Source organism: Mytilus edulis, chromosome 5 (assembly GCF_963676685.1).
Source record: "Mytilus edulis chromosome 5, xbMytEdul2.2, whole genome shotgun sequence".
NCBI lineage: Eukaryota > Metazoa > Mollusca > Bivalvia > Mytilida > Mytilidae > Mytilus > Mytilus edulis.
In genome coordinates, this window is record NC_092348.1 from 66,939,010 (window position 1) to 66,956,136 (window position 17,127).

The 17,127-nt window shown below is 31.2% G+C and overlaps 1 protein-coding gene across 3 annotated transcripts in view; it reads right to left on the bottom strand.

The window, feature by feature from the left end:
- The window catches only part of LOC139524324 (protein spire-like), a 65,147-nt gene extending 48,319 nt beyond the window's left edge, over positions 1–16,828 (bottom strand). For 2 of the 3 annotated variants that reach the window (XM_071319074.1, XM_071319076.1), the window contains exon 1: positions 16,430–16,828. In XM_071319074.1, the coding sequence (XP_071175175.1) occupies positions 16,430–16,724 (295 nt within the window). In that variant the 5' untranslated portion in view covers positions 16,725–16,828. The remainder of the gene's footprint in view (positions 1–16,429) is intronic. The other variant, XM_071319077.1, reaches the window with a different exon arrangement.
- Positions 16,829–17,127: the final 299 nt, after the last annotated feature.

The following is a 17,127-nucleotide window of genomic DNA, read 5'->3' on the forward strand; positions in this document are numbered from 1 at the left end:
AAAGTAGAAATAATGTCATTACATTGTCCACATCAGATTGTCTAAAGACAGCATGTCATGTAAGAAATATACCTAGTAAATGTGGTACAATCTGTAGTTTTTTTAAGTAGTGTTTTGTGGACCATTGTAGTTTTCTGAGTATTGTTTTGTGGACTGTTGTAGTTTTCTGAGTAGTGTTTTGTGGACTGTTGTAGTTTTCTGAGTAGTGTTTTGTTGACTGTTGTAGTTTTCTGAGTAGCGTTTTGTTGACTGGTGTTGTGCTGTTTGTTTTATTACTCTTTTGGCTATCCATTGTAATCTATTTTTCTTCAACATGATTTTAGCTGCAGTCAATAACGCCATGGCAAAAAATTGAAAAAATTACCAAGACATGTATACAACAGTGTAACAAGTTGCTTTCTTTAAAAAAAGAAATGCAATCGTAAACCCAAATGCTTGTTTGGCATTATATATATATTAGATAATTGTTTAATAAAGATGTATTGTTTTATATTACTTTTGTTGTGCATTAGAATTAGAAACTGACATTGCCTGTTTAGTGGTTTAAATAATGTAATACCGGCTTCACACATCAACGTATAGATCCGACGTACGTCGGCCGAGGTAAAAAAAATCATGCACGCTACCAAAACGCTAGTAATTTTGATGCATTCAACCTGTCAATCATATCTGTATCGTGTGCACAACGAGCTTAAAGCGTGTATTGGGTGTGCGTAAAGCGTACCTTAGCGTTTCTCCTGGTCTTCCTACATTCCCAACTGCAGGTCTGTCTATATGTGAATGTTTGTCAATAAGTCTGTCACATTCGCCCGTCTGTTTACATGTTTACCAGTCCGTCTATGTCCACTGGTTCGTCTACATGTTCACTAGCTTTGAAATAGCTTTCGGTAAGTGCGATTATTTCAGTGATTTGTGTCTATTGTTTTTATGTAAGTGATTACTGTGCACCGTACCCATAATTTTAGAGACGCGAATTGCAACTGATATTTTACAGTTTTTTCTTGCGATGTGTTGTCCTTAAGGTTTGGTTCATTTGGGAGGGTTGGGTTTATGGCCACCACATTGTTTATGTGCCAATGTCCATTCTAAAGCCAGAAACATGTAGTACAGTGGTTGTTGTTCATAATTCATGTCGGTCAAGTTGTTTTCGTAAATTATTTTGTTATCAATAAGGCTGTTTAGTTTTGTTTGATTTTTGTTTTTAAATCTTAATGGTCGGGGCATTTAATAGCCGACTAAATAGTAGGTTTTTTTTCATTTTTGGAGGCCGCTCGGTGGCCTTTAAAGACTTACTACCACGTCATTGTAACTCTGGTTGGTATTTGTATCATTAGTGCTGGACCATGGTCGATCCTATATGCACCTTTGAGGCAGGCGGGATATTTTTGTAGATCTTGTACAGCTCAAACTAATGTGAGTTGTTCCTGTACTTCTATGTCTAGTCCCATGTTGCATGGTTAGAGAGGGTGTAATATCTTCTGTAGGTTTGATGAAGTTTCACCCGTATCGGACTTCTTTTCCTAAATGAAAGCTTTAAGGCGACGAGTATTTTTGTATGCAATGTGCCCTTAACGTGTCTAAAACTTATCTGTAGCGTTTTCAACGCTCGTGTAGCGTGTATATTATGTGCGTGCAGTTTACAGGTACATGTATATACGTTTGACAAACGCTTGAGCTGAATGATTTTTTTTATGTTCCATTAAAATTTTCCTGAAGTAAAAGCGTTCACCAAGCGTATACCTTTGCATTTCGACGTACTTCAAACTTATGGAACGCGTGTTTAAACGCTTGCGTAAAGTTCCTCTGGTGAGCAACTAAGTTACGCATACGATGATACGGACTTTGTTAATTTTCTTTTTTGACTGATTGTTTTACATTGTCATTTCGGGGCCTTTTATAGCCGACTATGCGGTACGTGCTTTGCCTGTTGTTGAAGGCCGTACGGTGACCCATAGTTTGTATTTCTGTGTTATTTTGGTTTCTTGCAGATAGTTGTCTCATTGACACCAAACCCGATATCTTTTTTTATATTCGATATCTTATCGCCGACCTGGTTAAGTCTGCTAAAAATGCATGCATGATTCATTTTTAGGTTATCAGTCGTAATTAAAGTGGCACATTTAATTCGTTGTTTCATTGCTTGAAGTATCATTTCTTACATCTGCATGGTCAAATGTGTATTTTTTTTAAATAAATTTTAGATTTAGATTTCAGTCACAGTTATTTTTTCCCCGTTCATATTGAATATCTATACTTATCAGTCGCATTTTAATGACGAAAAGGATTCAGAGGTTATTAAAAAAAAGTAAATAATGTTGCAATATTTAAACAAAGAAAATAACTTTAAATTTGCAATATTAATGAAAATAAATACGGACATAACTTTCATAATTAATTTTAACGTTATTTTCAATAAACGATTTTTTTTTAAATCCTCGTTTTTACACCTATTTGAGGCACGTATTTATGATTATATTTCCATGTCCTTGGTCTATCCTAGACGTAAAATTTCAAAAAGTGCTAATACTTTTTTTAAAGATATTATTTTTAATTGTTCTCGTTCAAAATATTTTATTTTTTCATATTCAATATCTATTTAATTTTATTTTTAATAACCATTTTTTTTTTATTAAAGTTGCAATATTTAACCAAAAAAAATTTAATCATATGCATGAAAGACTTCCCTTTAATTTCAGTATAAAAAAATAAATAGCTTGCTTTTTACAACATGTACATCTTCACTAAACGTAAAATCTAAAATAAAATGCTACTAAAACTCTTTCTAAAGATTTTATTTTTAATTATTCTCGTTCAGAATATAAAGCGCATTGTTTACATGAAATCTTATCTCATATCTAAACACAGCTGGTTACATCGTTTGACTAATTAAAATACTACGCATGTAGGTTAATATTAGCAGCTTGTAATCGTGTGCAAGAAAATATTATATCATAATAAATTTCAGATCATACGTAAAATATCTCTATAGCAACTTAAGATGCTAATGCATATTCAACAGATTTGTAAGCTATTGCGCATGCATTTGAAAGGTGGTCATAGCTATTGCGCATGTATTTGAAAGGTGGTCATAGAAAGACCAGAAGTGTTCCGACTAACATCCGGTGTTCCGAAAGACTACATCACTCGTCCAATATATACTGCGTAAACCCTCAGGGGTTTACGCAAAAAGGACAACATAAAATCTAGAAAGCCCAGAATTTGGCGGATTCCGCATAAAAAGGAAAAAGTAATTCCCATCACTTCTTTTTGATTATCAAATGTGTAAGTTAAATCAGCTGTGTTCAATCCATAACGTTGGTAGACTATAGCTAATTCAATCTAAACTGCAGACAAATTAAATTAATGTTTCTGACACTTCTTTTGAAGTAATCCCCATCAAAATCTTCACATAAACTGTATTCCTGCTGATATTATTAATATATCTATATTTCAATATTGACATGCTGACAAAATTCAATATGAAAACTTATTAGTTTTAATATTTAAAATTCTTTCCATATACAACGATCAGGCAAACAACTACTGAACTAAAAGGTAAATATAAGTATACAACCTATCTCACAACCTCTGACATATACCTGAGGGTGTAAAAAAGACTATTTTAGAAATCCAGAATTAGTTATGGAGATCAAACATATTGCATGTTACACTTAAAAATTCAATGTCTGTATATATCTCAACTTTGTCCACTGACAGGGTAGACTGAAAAAAGTGGAGGGTCACAGACAACTATTTCCTATAATGGTTTCTAGCTACCTAATTAATTACATAAACTCTTTAGTTTATCAATGTTTCTATAGGACTATATAGTCTCTTTTGATGGCCAACAAACTTACAGCCGCCACCCTCTGAAAATAATGATAAAATATCAGAAAGGTTCATTTGTTAAAATGCCTGATTGGAATAATCTAAAACTTAAAATGTTGGTCTAAATCCACTTTTTGAACTATAATCTATAAGTATCTTTAAGCATCTTGTTAAAATGTTGTATTTTTAGTGTATCTTTGAGTTACATGAATGTGGGTCAAAGTTAACTCAAGGAAGTGTTCAAAAACATTTTTTTAGATCTAGGGGCTTTATATCATTGACTTTTACCTTATGACACAACATCAACAAGGTGTCTTGGCGGCATTCCTCTGTTATAATGTAAATTAACTGTTCCAAATTTTGAAATAGAAAATGCAACAAAATGTGTCAAGACAAATGGTCAAAATTATACAAAAAGAGGACCTCCCTTAAAATGTTCAGTTGTCAGCTAAAATTTCATTCCAGATCTGACAACTGCACTTAATAGTTGCAACAAAATATTTTATGCATGAGGTAATGAAGCTAAACCTTAAGAACAATCAGAATATTGGAACAATACCAAGTTTTACTACAATACCACGAAGATGACACATCTAGCTGTGTTCTATTATAATCATTTTTCTTATGAATGAATGAAATTACACACCAACGCACCATTAAGATTGACAAATTGCTACAATTATTGCAGTTTGTCTATAAGGAGTCAAAAATATATATCAAATTAACATTTAATGCATACATACAGATAATTGCTTATTTGGTGTTTTATTTCTTATTACATACTTGACAAATGACAATTAGTTATTTTGCAGCTATGCTATTAGGTTCAACCAAGGAGGTTATATTAGAATATAACCTCCTTGGTTCAACTGAATATATTTTTTATACACTCAGACTCAGTACATCTAATTGTAGCTGCTGAACAGTCATGATTCTTGATTGCTTTTTATATGTACAAATATGTGTACCACACTTCACGAAGGAGATATGTTTCTATTAAATACTGTAAACAAACTTATTTTCGCGAGTGATTTATTTTCGCGAGTGATTTATTTTCGCGACTTTTGTGAGTAAAAAAAATACCTCAAAAATTAATCATCGTGAATATGTAAAACTAGGATCTTTACAAAGAGTAAATATGAAAATCGCGAAATTAAATAGCCGTAAAGTGGACTAATAAGGGTCAAACGCGAAATAAAGTATCCGCGAAAATAAGCTGGTTTACAGTAGTTGGTACCATAAAACCTGGTTTTACCCACACCTACAATGTACCTCTGAAAAGGGCCTGTAAACAAGGTATGAGTATCACATTCACAGTCAATCTGATTGTCTAATGATAATTGTTGAATGTGATTATGTAATTCCAGAATATTTGCTACTGGACAATAAGCAATCAATCAACACCAAACAAGCTGAGCACCATTTATATCGTTATACAGTTGTACAAGGCAATTCTTTATGATCAAAATTTGACAAAAACATATAAAATATTTTGATTCAAATAGTCATGACTGTTATGTTCTATGTTAATATCAATGCAAAAGTATATTAAATTTATAATGTGACATTTTCAATTTCATATCATTTATAAACTTAGGGGAAGATGTTATAGTATGTGCTATACTAGAATCTACATATAAAGCAAATATTAAAAAGTGAATTGAAAAGTTGGTAAATAAAAATTACAACTTCTAAAAATCAATATAAAGTAAAGTATACCAACATTTTAATTTCTATTCACAAAGAATTTCAATTATGTTTACAAATATAATACATCTCATATTTATTTTATCGGTAAAGTCTCCGAACTTTTAATCTTAAGCCAGGATAAGTTGATATACTGCCAAATTGGTGTTTTAAAAAATTCTTTAATTGTCATTAATTTATAAAGTTATATTTTAGTCAAACATTCCAACATTATACATACAGCCCACATAAAAAATTACAGACATTTTTAACCATTCTATTTAATCAGTCTGTCGAGTATAACAAGGTTGTATTGGATGGGAATCACGAAATACCATGGATGTTAGGACAAAACCATTATTTAAATAATTTATCTTTTACATGTCTGATGTGAAGTACAAATATACTTAGTGTCTACATGTATTTACATTTGATAACTGTCCAGGAAGTTTTTGTTCACCAAAATCTGATTAGTTTAACTTTGAGTGAAAGGTGCTTATTTAGAATACCTGGTAGCTACTTTTCCAAAAAGTAAGGGTTAGGGACATCATTTATATCAAGATAGGAAGTCAAAATGAGCACTCTTCTGAAGCAAAATAACCATCTTTCTAAGACTTCAATAAATCGACTTATGTTGAACGCCCATTGGAAAATCTTACATCGCATTAGTTGATTGCTTGAATAGTGTTTAATGCCACTTTCAAAACTACTGTTCAGTTCTTGGCAGCCATTTCTTATTGGTGGATTGATTGATTGATTGATTGATTGATTGATTGATTGATTGATTGTGGGTGTTTAAACACCACTTTTCAGCGTCACTTCGTGGCTTTCAGTTTTTATTGGTGTAGGAAGCTGGAGTGCTTATACAGAACCACTGACATTTGCTAGGAATTCTGAAATTTTCAAAAACTACCTTGACCAAAAACTTTAACCTGCTGACTTGCACTATCATTTTTTATGTTCAGTGGACCGTGAGATTGGGGTCAAAACTCTAATTTGGCATAAAATTAGAAAGATCATATCAAAGGGAACATGTGTACTAAGTTTTAAGTTGATCTGACTTCAACTTCATCAAAAACTACCTTGACCAAAAACTTTACCCTGAAAGGGGATAGACAGACAGACAGACAAACAGACCAAAAAACATAATGCTTTAGGTGGGGTATAAAAATTTGGAAGAAAAAATCTTCTTTCAAATTACAAGAAAATTGAAAATCTTCCAAATCGTTAAATTGGGTATTTATTTTTCACAACATAATACAGAGAATGCCCCCAGATTTGAAGCAGTCATTACTATACATGTATTCAATCTTCGATTACCCAACTAATTACATTTAAGTAGATTAAACAACAATCTCTTTACATAAAACTGTCAACCCTATCTGACATGAAACGCTGACATTTTCTATAGTGTGTGTGTTGTCAAACTTCATGTTTACATTACTTCGTTGCTCGCCAAAAACTTATTACAAGAAGAACCAGCTCTTCAGTCCTTTTGATGTAATACATTTTTTTTTTATTTCAATATTTGCACCTTTTCTTACAATTGAAAACCTAAAGCCAAAAGATTTTTAGTGTTGTTTCAATTTTATTTTTTTGTTTGAACAGTTTAAGAAACCAAACCAAATAAATCATTTAAACTTACTTTTTCCAGGTATGAACCACTTAAATTCCTATTTAATCTATATTTTCTTAAAAAAAAAACTACAATAAGAGGACTTAAATTCCTATTTAATTTATATTTTCATGAAAAAAAATCTACAATAAGAGGTCTTGACACGTTGCATGCATTTCATAAGATGAATTTTCAACATCATAGAGTTGAATTGTTGCCACTATTAGAAGTACAATAGGGATAAAAGACAAGCTTTTCAAATTAAAGTGGCAGTCTTCCAAGGCACCTGCAGTTGCCAAATAACATATTGAATGACAGCAAAGTCTGTGTTTTTCACAAGGAAACCAATTACATAGTTGGAAGCATAAAAATCTAAAGAGGACCAAACTAAAACAGTCAAAAACCATCTAGGGTTCAGTTTGTCTATATGGTAGTTAATAGTTAATTTACAGTTTAAAAATTAAGTATATATGGTAGTTAATACAACTCGTCTAAACATCAACCCAACAATGTTAGATCTGTAAATTTGCTTTCGCACCCATGCTACTGAGATATCGTGACACCAAATTGCTGCACTGTAAACGGTGCGCTTGACCACACGACCACCTGGGCTTCATAAAAATGAAGCTTTCAGTGGCCAGGTGTTACCTTTCCACGTCAGTTTTAATCTAGCATCATACTACAGTACATGATATATAAGGCATGAAGATGTTGTTTTTACAGATCAGCTAATTATAAATTATCTATAGTAAAGGATCCTACAACTTAATGTAAGATACAGTCACAGAAATGTATACATATATACTTAATTCTTAAACTGTAAAGGGGGGATGTTCCAACTACATGTCCCCATTCAATTGCATTGATCGTCCCAAAAAAGGGGGTTCCAACCCCCGGAACCCCTCCCCCCCCCCCCCCCCCCCCACATCACTGAAATTTATGATAACAAAATAACAATTCAAAACCTTCATTTACATCAGCAGATTAAAAACTGGTTTATTCCAAAGGCCATATTTGGCACACACAAAAAAAGAATTGTCATTTGGGAATTAAACATCTGACACCAAATGTTGCATACTGAAATATATCTTCAGGAAAATGAATTGTTTCTGATATTCATTATAACAACACTTATTGAAAACCTGTGATTTGATTTGCTAAAGGGACTTTATTAAACACTGATATTACCATATAATCTGTCAATATATTTATATATATATACACGGATATATATAACAGGCTATTATTTGAACTTGGAATTATTTTTAATTATGGAATTTGCATAATTTCTTGTGTTTAAATTTTTTTGATAAATTCCATGTTTATTTGGTATTATAATCTTTTGAGCGGTTAATGACACTTTCCATACAATGTATTTTGGTTAGATAGTGTTGTGCACGGCACAGTACATTCTATTGAAAATATACTATTTTCTTTGTAATAGAAAGTGCTATCACCAGAGACCAAATTAAGTGGAAGTAAGCAACTGTATGTCACTGGAAGTCCTTGAACAATGAGCAAAACCCATAAGGCATATACATGTAGTCAGCAATAAAAGGTCCAGTCAAATTGGCAGATGTAAAATAATGAAGACAATTTCAACATGAACAATGAGTCAGCAACTATTTTTTTTAATTCTGAACCATTTAAAGGACTTCAAAATATACAGAGAGATATCACTACCTTATTTTTTAATATAAAGCTGCATTTTACGTAAACCATCCTCGGAGGGGGACATTGAGACAGACACCTGTATCAACAACATCATACACCAAATACACAATATTGACAAAATGAGCATGATCCTTTACAATGTACAATGGTTCGGCAAAGATTAGGCTTTTTACAGTCGGCTTGCCTTGGACAATAAAACAAGGATAAAACATTCAAACCTTTAAATCCTCAGGCATGAATACCTGGGTAGTGAGGCCAGTAATTACTTTATGTTACAATTAAAAGTCAAACGACCACTGTTTGTCAACTTGTCAATGTAAAACGCTGATTTCACCTGACCTAAGGTCACCGGACAAGCAATAATAAATTAAACCACAAATTTAGAGGAAAAGAAAACAAACCACAATGAGTCCTTGAAATTGGATATTCTTTTCTTGAAATCAAAGCTTGATGAAATTGTATACCAAAAATAAATAAACTCATAAACATTTGATCATCCTGCATGCATTGAACAGATTTGATATGACATGTAGTGAATTTGTTGGATATTTGGTGGATTTGGTGGATCTTGTAGGAAAACCACAAATAAAAATATTATACAAAGTACAAATTATCTATGATCTCCTACATTGTCCTATGCAGAATTCAACAAAACCCTGAAACCAAATATACAGCTTAATGAAAAGTTTCCTAAATCAACAAACATTGATAGCCATAAAAGTGGGTCTCATTGGGGTCTAAGCGTGAAGCGGGATTGCCGATTTTTTTGTAAGCGTGACACGTGAAAGTCAAATTATTGTGTCGGGAAAACGGGAAATGACAAAAAAATTAGAATTGCTTACGTACATAGTGTAAGCGGGATACAGGAATCAGACAAAACAGTAAGCGGCATCCGTAATCGGAACCCCCCAATGAGACCCCCATAAAAATAAATGAATCCCCAGTATGTGTTGCTCAATGAAATGTACATGTAGCATGCACATGGAAAAAAAAAACGTATCTTAATCATAATATAACATATGCTGTAGTTACGCAAATTATCTTTTGCAAAATACTAATACAAAGCAAAGGTCCATATTTAATTCATTTTAACATGCTTTCTGTCTTGAATAAGCTTTTAATTTGCCACTGGACAAATGTGGGATGTGAAACAACCATCCATCATTATCAAAATACCAATGGGACCAAACAAATTTCAAGTGGCAGTTTATATATTTTTCTGATCAACTGATTGCAAATTTAATGGATAGGAAATAAGTAAAGCAAAGTGAGGAAAAGGTATATATCTCAGAAATGTTTCATACTTCATAATTTAAGCTCTTCATACTGGACAAGTAGTGGACATTGTTAATATTTACAAACAAAACAATAAACAAAGATGATACATTTTCAGTGACAAATTGTCAAACTGTTATTTTTGTATGTCACAAAGGTCTAACAGTTCAAGTCCCTTTACAAAGTGTGCCTAATTAGTGTCAGGTGTCATCAGTGACCTTTTCAGGTCGAAAAAGACAAAGTTGTATGAAAATAATGAAGCCTGTGTAAATATAAATGACCATAATTTATCTTCAGTTTAGATAAATGGTCACTTTCATTTAATGTAATTTAAAAGAGATAATCGAAAAAAATTACCAACATGTGGTGGATTTAGGAGGATTCTGGGGGTTGGAACCCTCCCCCATTTTTTGAATGATCAATGCATCTGAATGGGGACATACAGTTGGAAACCCCCCTTTATCCTGGATTGGGAACATCCCCCCACTTTTATTTTTTAAATGACTGAATCAGCCCCTGCTATCATACATTCAGCTCTTTTCAGTTAAAATGTGTATTAACCTGTTACATTACCATCTTTATGTCTACAGAATTACAGAAATAATAAAAAATATTTTTTATTAAAAGCATATCAACGAAAAAGTTAAAATTCAATTAAAAAATAAAATTACAGATTTGACAGTTTAAATCACCTGTGTGTTTATTGGGAGAATGTTAACATCTAATTACATGAAATATACATGTTCAATAAATCTTAATATTTTATAGTATTGTCCTTGTGAATTACATATATATTCATCACAGTAGGGGTTGTAATATATTCATACTACCTGATAATTCAAGGTCTCATGTGAATTCATATGTGACAGGTATGAATATACAATTATCACATCAAAGAATTTGATTACAATCGGATAATTGAGGTAGTATATGTGTTATCATGTAATGGTCACTTATGTTAACATCCTAAGGACAATCAGGTACTGGTCAATAACTGTCAATTTCATCCATGTCATTATTAAATGGTCTGAAATATGGACTACTAACTGTGTAGATAATATCTACTGTGACCTCTTTAACTGAGAGACTGAGGCAAGACTATGATTAAATATATGCTAAATAGTCTTAAAACTTCTATTTGAAAAATAAATGGAGAATGAGTCCATTGGATATATGCATATAATGTTATAAAAGGTTTAAAAAATAATTAATGAAAGGTAAAAGTCAAGTACCCAAATTTGAACTTAATCTGTGTTTTGTGGTAACAAATAAGTATTGAATATATATAAGTTCCATAACATTTGGTTGAGGCAAACTAAATGTATACTTATTTTGGGAGGTACATTGTATGTATAAGACAAGGGTAACACTTAATGCTCCTTCCACTTGCACGACTTGGCGAAGGCACACAAATTTATATTAAAAATATACTAAAATTAACAAAACTTTTAATACTATGAATACAGGGTCATTCAAATATTCTAAAAACAAGAAGTTTAGAAGCTTATACATGTTATATGGCTGTCATAGAAATATATATGTTGTATGTATTATCTAGGAAAAATTTCATGTATACATGCATGTTTTACAAATGTCACACAAATCGTGTTGACAATTCAGTCTATTATCATCCACTTATAACCAAAATTATGTATAACTCTGACCTTCTTAAGATAAAATTATACTTCAAAGCCTCTATTAACAAGCTTTAAACACATTAATGACAAAATGGTACAAATGTTTTATTTCATGCATGTTGTAAAGTCTTCATGAAGTATACCAACATACATGTATTATATCAAAACCTTAATTTGCATTAAAAATAAAATATAAACAAAGTGGGGGAAACTTCTGGTTTTCTAATTATATTTACATCTTATTTTGTATACTTGTTATTACACAAAGTCCAAATGCATTTCTTTAAAATTAATATGAAATTCTCAAAATATTTAAGAATGTTGTAACAAAACAATATAAAAGTCACTCCTTTTCTAGAGTAACCATACAAATTGGATAACCAAAACAAAGAGCTAAAAATATGTTAATTATGAGGACATTAATTATAATTGTTCAATCTGGAATTTCAAACTATAATTATGTCTTTCAAAAGTATCAATGAACATTCCATAAATAGATATTGTGACATCATGTTTTAAAACAACAAAATATTTACAGATGATTCTTTTAAATATGATAAATGCACAATAATTATGCCTATCCCAATACGGAGCATAATTAAAGTTGGTTAATTTGTAAATACCTCTAAGATATTTTACATAAAAAGTAAAAATAAAGGTGAAAACACAAAAAGATTTTTTTTAAATCACAATCAGACAAATTATAAGATAACATAACATAATGTTTTAACAGGTATATCACCAAATACAATAGAAAGGGGGTCTCAAATAACATAATTCCCAATCAAATAAACATAAAAGTCTAAAATCTAAAATCCTTATGGGGATACAATGGCCCCCAGGATTAGTATTATGGTCTTAAATCAATCAAAGACAAGAATTAACAAATTACTACATAAAGAATGTGTCAAGTGTATTTATAAGATAAAAATAAACACAAATATTTACACTGTTTTTTTCATGTTCAAACAATGGAGAACTCTTTGAACCCCATAGTTCAATTAACACCATATAGTTAAAACCTGACCAAATCCTAGACGTTCTAGAAGGATTTCATAAAATGGTCTCCTTAATGGAAATGAACGGAATTAATATTACATGTATTTGTATTTTTCTTTTTTAAATTTAAAACTTTAGAAGTTAATTAAATCTTTAATAGTTCACAAATTATTCAAATTTAAATAAAAAAAAGTCAGTTGTCAACAGTCATGGTTGTTTGGCACAACAAAAATTAAATAATTAATATTCATGTATTGATAGAGTAGGTTCAATGCAAAAAGTATATCTAATTCTACATAATATTAATTGACTTGACATGTTTTGTAGGTACATGTATAAGTAAAAGTTGACATGTAAAAAAAATTATGCACTGTATGTGCATAAAATTACAATGTAGTAAAAATGAAAGATATGCATAAACAAATTTACATCAGTAATCTATTTACATGTATTTTTATACCATGTTGAAGGTGTTAACCAAAACTGTCCACATGTGCTATTTACAGTTATTCATACATGTACATGTATATCAAACAGGAAATATAATAAAATGTTCAAATATCTATAATTAAATAACAAATAACAGTCATGACAGTGAAGAAGGAATGGCAGGTCTTAAAATTCCAAACTATTTTTATCGATGACTCCGTTATTCTCTAACTTAAATTAATATGTAAAATAAACATTGACCTTATTACAAATTTTTAAATTAAAATTGTAGGCGTTCAAAAATTAAATTAAAGTTTCGTCAGTCCATTGCACAAATCATTGACTGTAAGAATATAATTCTCCCCATTAAGTTAAAATATACACATTTTCAGAATCTTTGATCAGTTGAAAATATTTTAATAGTTTTTTATTCATTGCCAATAAAATATGTCATAAAATCTTCAAATGATAACTTTTTACAAGATTATTTAAATAAACAAATTCAAATTGACTGTAAAAAAACTTAATTGACATATACTTGAAAGATTTTGAAATTAAAGTTAAACGATCTTTAAGAATTAGACATGAACAAGTGATGATAAACAGTTATATTATAAAAACTAATGTTCAATATATACACTGGTGACTGTCTATTATCCAGGCACCCGTCACCAATAGGAAAAATCCAGAAATACCACCTACACTTTTTGGATGTACACTGTAATGAACTGCATGTACTGTATCAAGCGCTATAATCTTGATACATGTACATGTAGATGTCAGGGTTCTCACTAAGAACTTGTATATGCTAGTTAGGGACTCATATTTTGTCCATGTAGAGTCCAAGGTCAACAGTAAGAAGAGGAAATTTATTGCTACATATGTACACTTGTATATAATCTATTATTTCAGTCTCCATGACAAAAAGAACAAAAAAATGACATCAAATTAATACTGTTTTTTAATTTTTGATATAAAATAATTATAATTTTTCTCAGTCGATACATTTTACAATCTTGATGCGTCTTTGGACTCACAAATTTTGAAAATGATGAGTCTAGACAGATTTTAATGAGTGCAGGTCTCATTGACTCGCTGATCATGATCCATGTACTATAGACAATACAATATTAATCACATTAACATGATAGGTGTATATAGAATAATTGTGAGGTCAGGCAAGAATTGTCAGGTTAACAGATATTGACAGATTTCATTGAGAAAATGATTTACCTCGACATACTTCAATAGCCCTGTTGTCTAATGATGACTTTCTATTTCTTAAATGACATACAAAATTTCTTATATGAATTAAAATCACTGAAAATTAACAATACAGAGAAAGTTAAAACCTTTAATTTGGCTGATTTTCAGAACTTAAAACATTTTGTACAAATAGCATAAAACACTGATCAAGGACAAGGCAATGTAAGAGTTTTGACAGTAAGACAGATTTTTTGCCATTCATGTCATGTAAATAAAAGTTTTTGAACCACACTAGTATACTGAACATGCTGAACAATCAACATACACATTTATCAGGCCCGTAGTCAGGAATTTCCAATGGGAGGTTATTTGGACTCATGAACTCGACTTTAACAGTCACAATTTGAACAGAACGTTGACTTTAACAGTGATTATTTGGTTTCAAGACGGGGTTCGTCAGAACCCCTCGAACCCCCTTGGCTAAGGGTATGTTTATAATACAGGCAAGTTCAGATCCCCGAAAAAAAGTAAAGGTTAAATATAAAGATACAATCAAGAATAATTGTCTATAGGACACCATATCTGCTCACACTGACACTTTATACATGTATTACATAAATTTACCCTTTCAACAAATGTATTGAACGAGGGATAACAACACAGATCAGTTAAAATAATGCCATTACTATTGAAAGGCTACTATTATAGATTATCCATAAAAAATTACATCCTCATCATGACCTCATGTGTACAGTGCTGTCAGTTTCATTATAATATAATATAATCAAAAATTCTGTTCTGTACTTCCTTGTCTGTTCTTTGCCTCCCTTTTTTTTCTCCAGCGTCTTTTTTTTTTTTAAACTGAAAATGAACTTATTACAAGATGTTTAAATTTGGTTGCTACATTTCTATTGTACATACATGGACATGTACATTATGTTTACTTATAAAGCTGGATATCCTGCTAAATACAAAATACAAGATAACAAAGTAAAGCTATAAAAACGACATCCTGGCTGCAAGAAAAGACAAAATATGTTTACTTGTAGTGCTGATATACAAAATGTATGTATAGTATAATGAATATCAAAGACTTTCATTTGCACCCCTTACCTGTGTTCCGTCAACAAGGGGTCCAAATGAAAATCTGTCCCATGTGTGTGATTCCTCATCTTTCAGATTCACATGTAGATGCAAAAATATTGATTTATATTATTATCATCAACTATTTGTTTGATCAACATGATCAATGTCAAGGATAAACCATTTTCTACTTTCTCCCTTTGATGTTATTGTTAGTTTTAAATTATGTACATTGTACATGTACAAAGTAGACATTATCACATTATGTCATACATTTTTTTGTACATGACATAGCCTTGTGTCCACTACTAACTATCCTTACAGGGTTACAATTTGGTTCCATTACTTACAATGGAGCAAAATGAATTTGTCATCTATATAGACATGTTAGTTGAGTAAAGTTATCTGTTCTCTGACATGTCATAAACCTGAGACTACTATAACAGTTATAGTAGTCTCAGCATAAACTTAATGACAGTAAGGAAGGAATATTGACCACCCTCATAAATATCAATGTGTAGAAACCCGATAATCTATGCAAATCAACGATTGCCAAATGATGTTAACTGTAATGTTTCGTACATGACAATAAAGTGTACACTTTTATTTAGACAATAAAAATCGACTGATTTTGACAAATAACGTAAATCTTTTCCAAAAATAATTGTAACGAAAATTATTTCAGACCTCTGACGAATCACAATAAGGATATTTTGTCAAATTACAGTAAATTTTTATCCAATTCGACAATAACGGTAGCATAGGCGGATCCAGGAGGCCCTGGGAGGCCCGGCCATCCCCCCTTTCGTGGAAAAAAAATAAGGTTTATTATATAGGGAATCGCTTAAACATGACTGGAGCAGCCCCCTCTTATGAAAGGTTCTGGATCCGCCACTGGGTATAGTGTAAAATGAAAGTTTGATGCCATAAGGTAAAGGGCATAATTCCTACCCCCTTATGATTAAAAATTAAAAAAAAACATTTAAAATAAACTTACACTTTCCAGGAGGACCCTTTCCAGTGCCTCGACTAATCTCTGAATATTCTATAAACACAGCACCATCCTTATTAAATTTTAAAGCACGTTTTCCATATTTATACAATTCGTGATACTTGAAACGACAATCATCCAAAGATTGACTTTCGAAGTTTTGAAAAAACTGTGCACATTGGTAACACACTGACCAAGCCTGTTCCTCATTGACAGCATTATTAAAAGCTACTAATATATCCTCTAATGATAAAGAATCTATAAATATTTCACCATTCTCATTTTGGCTCGTATTCGCCATAATCCCATTTTATCTATCCGGTCGTTTCGAAAACATGTCACGCTTTGATCGCACTCATTTCGGTTGAATACCGAAATCTTTATTTACCTCATGGGAGATAACTCTAAATTATTTAGCAACAATCTGAAAATCAAAGCCCACGGAGTACTGTAAGTACGATCTTCCAGCAAAGACTTGGTTTATAAATTAAAATGTCGTTGTTAGTGTCAGTTTATCATTAGCTCTAAGATGATAGAATTGTTCAATTAAAATGTGCAGAAATTAAAAGTATATATGAACAAAAAGATGAACATTGATAAATATTTCTACACAAATATATGACTACTAATAACGAATCATGTAAAATAAATAATAATTTGCAAATAATTTCTCTGATTTTCTTCGAGATCTTCAATGAATAAAG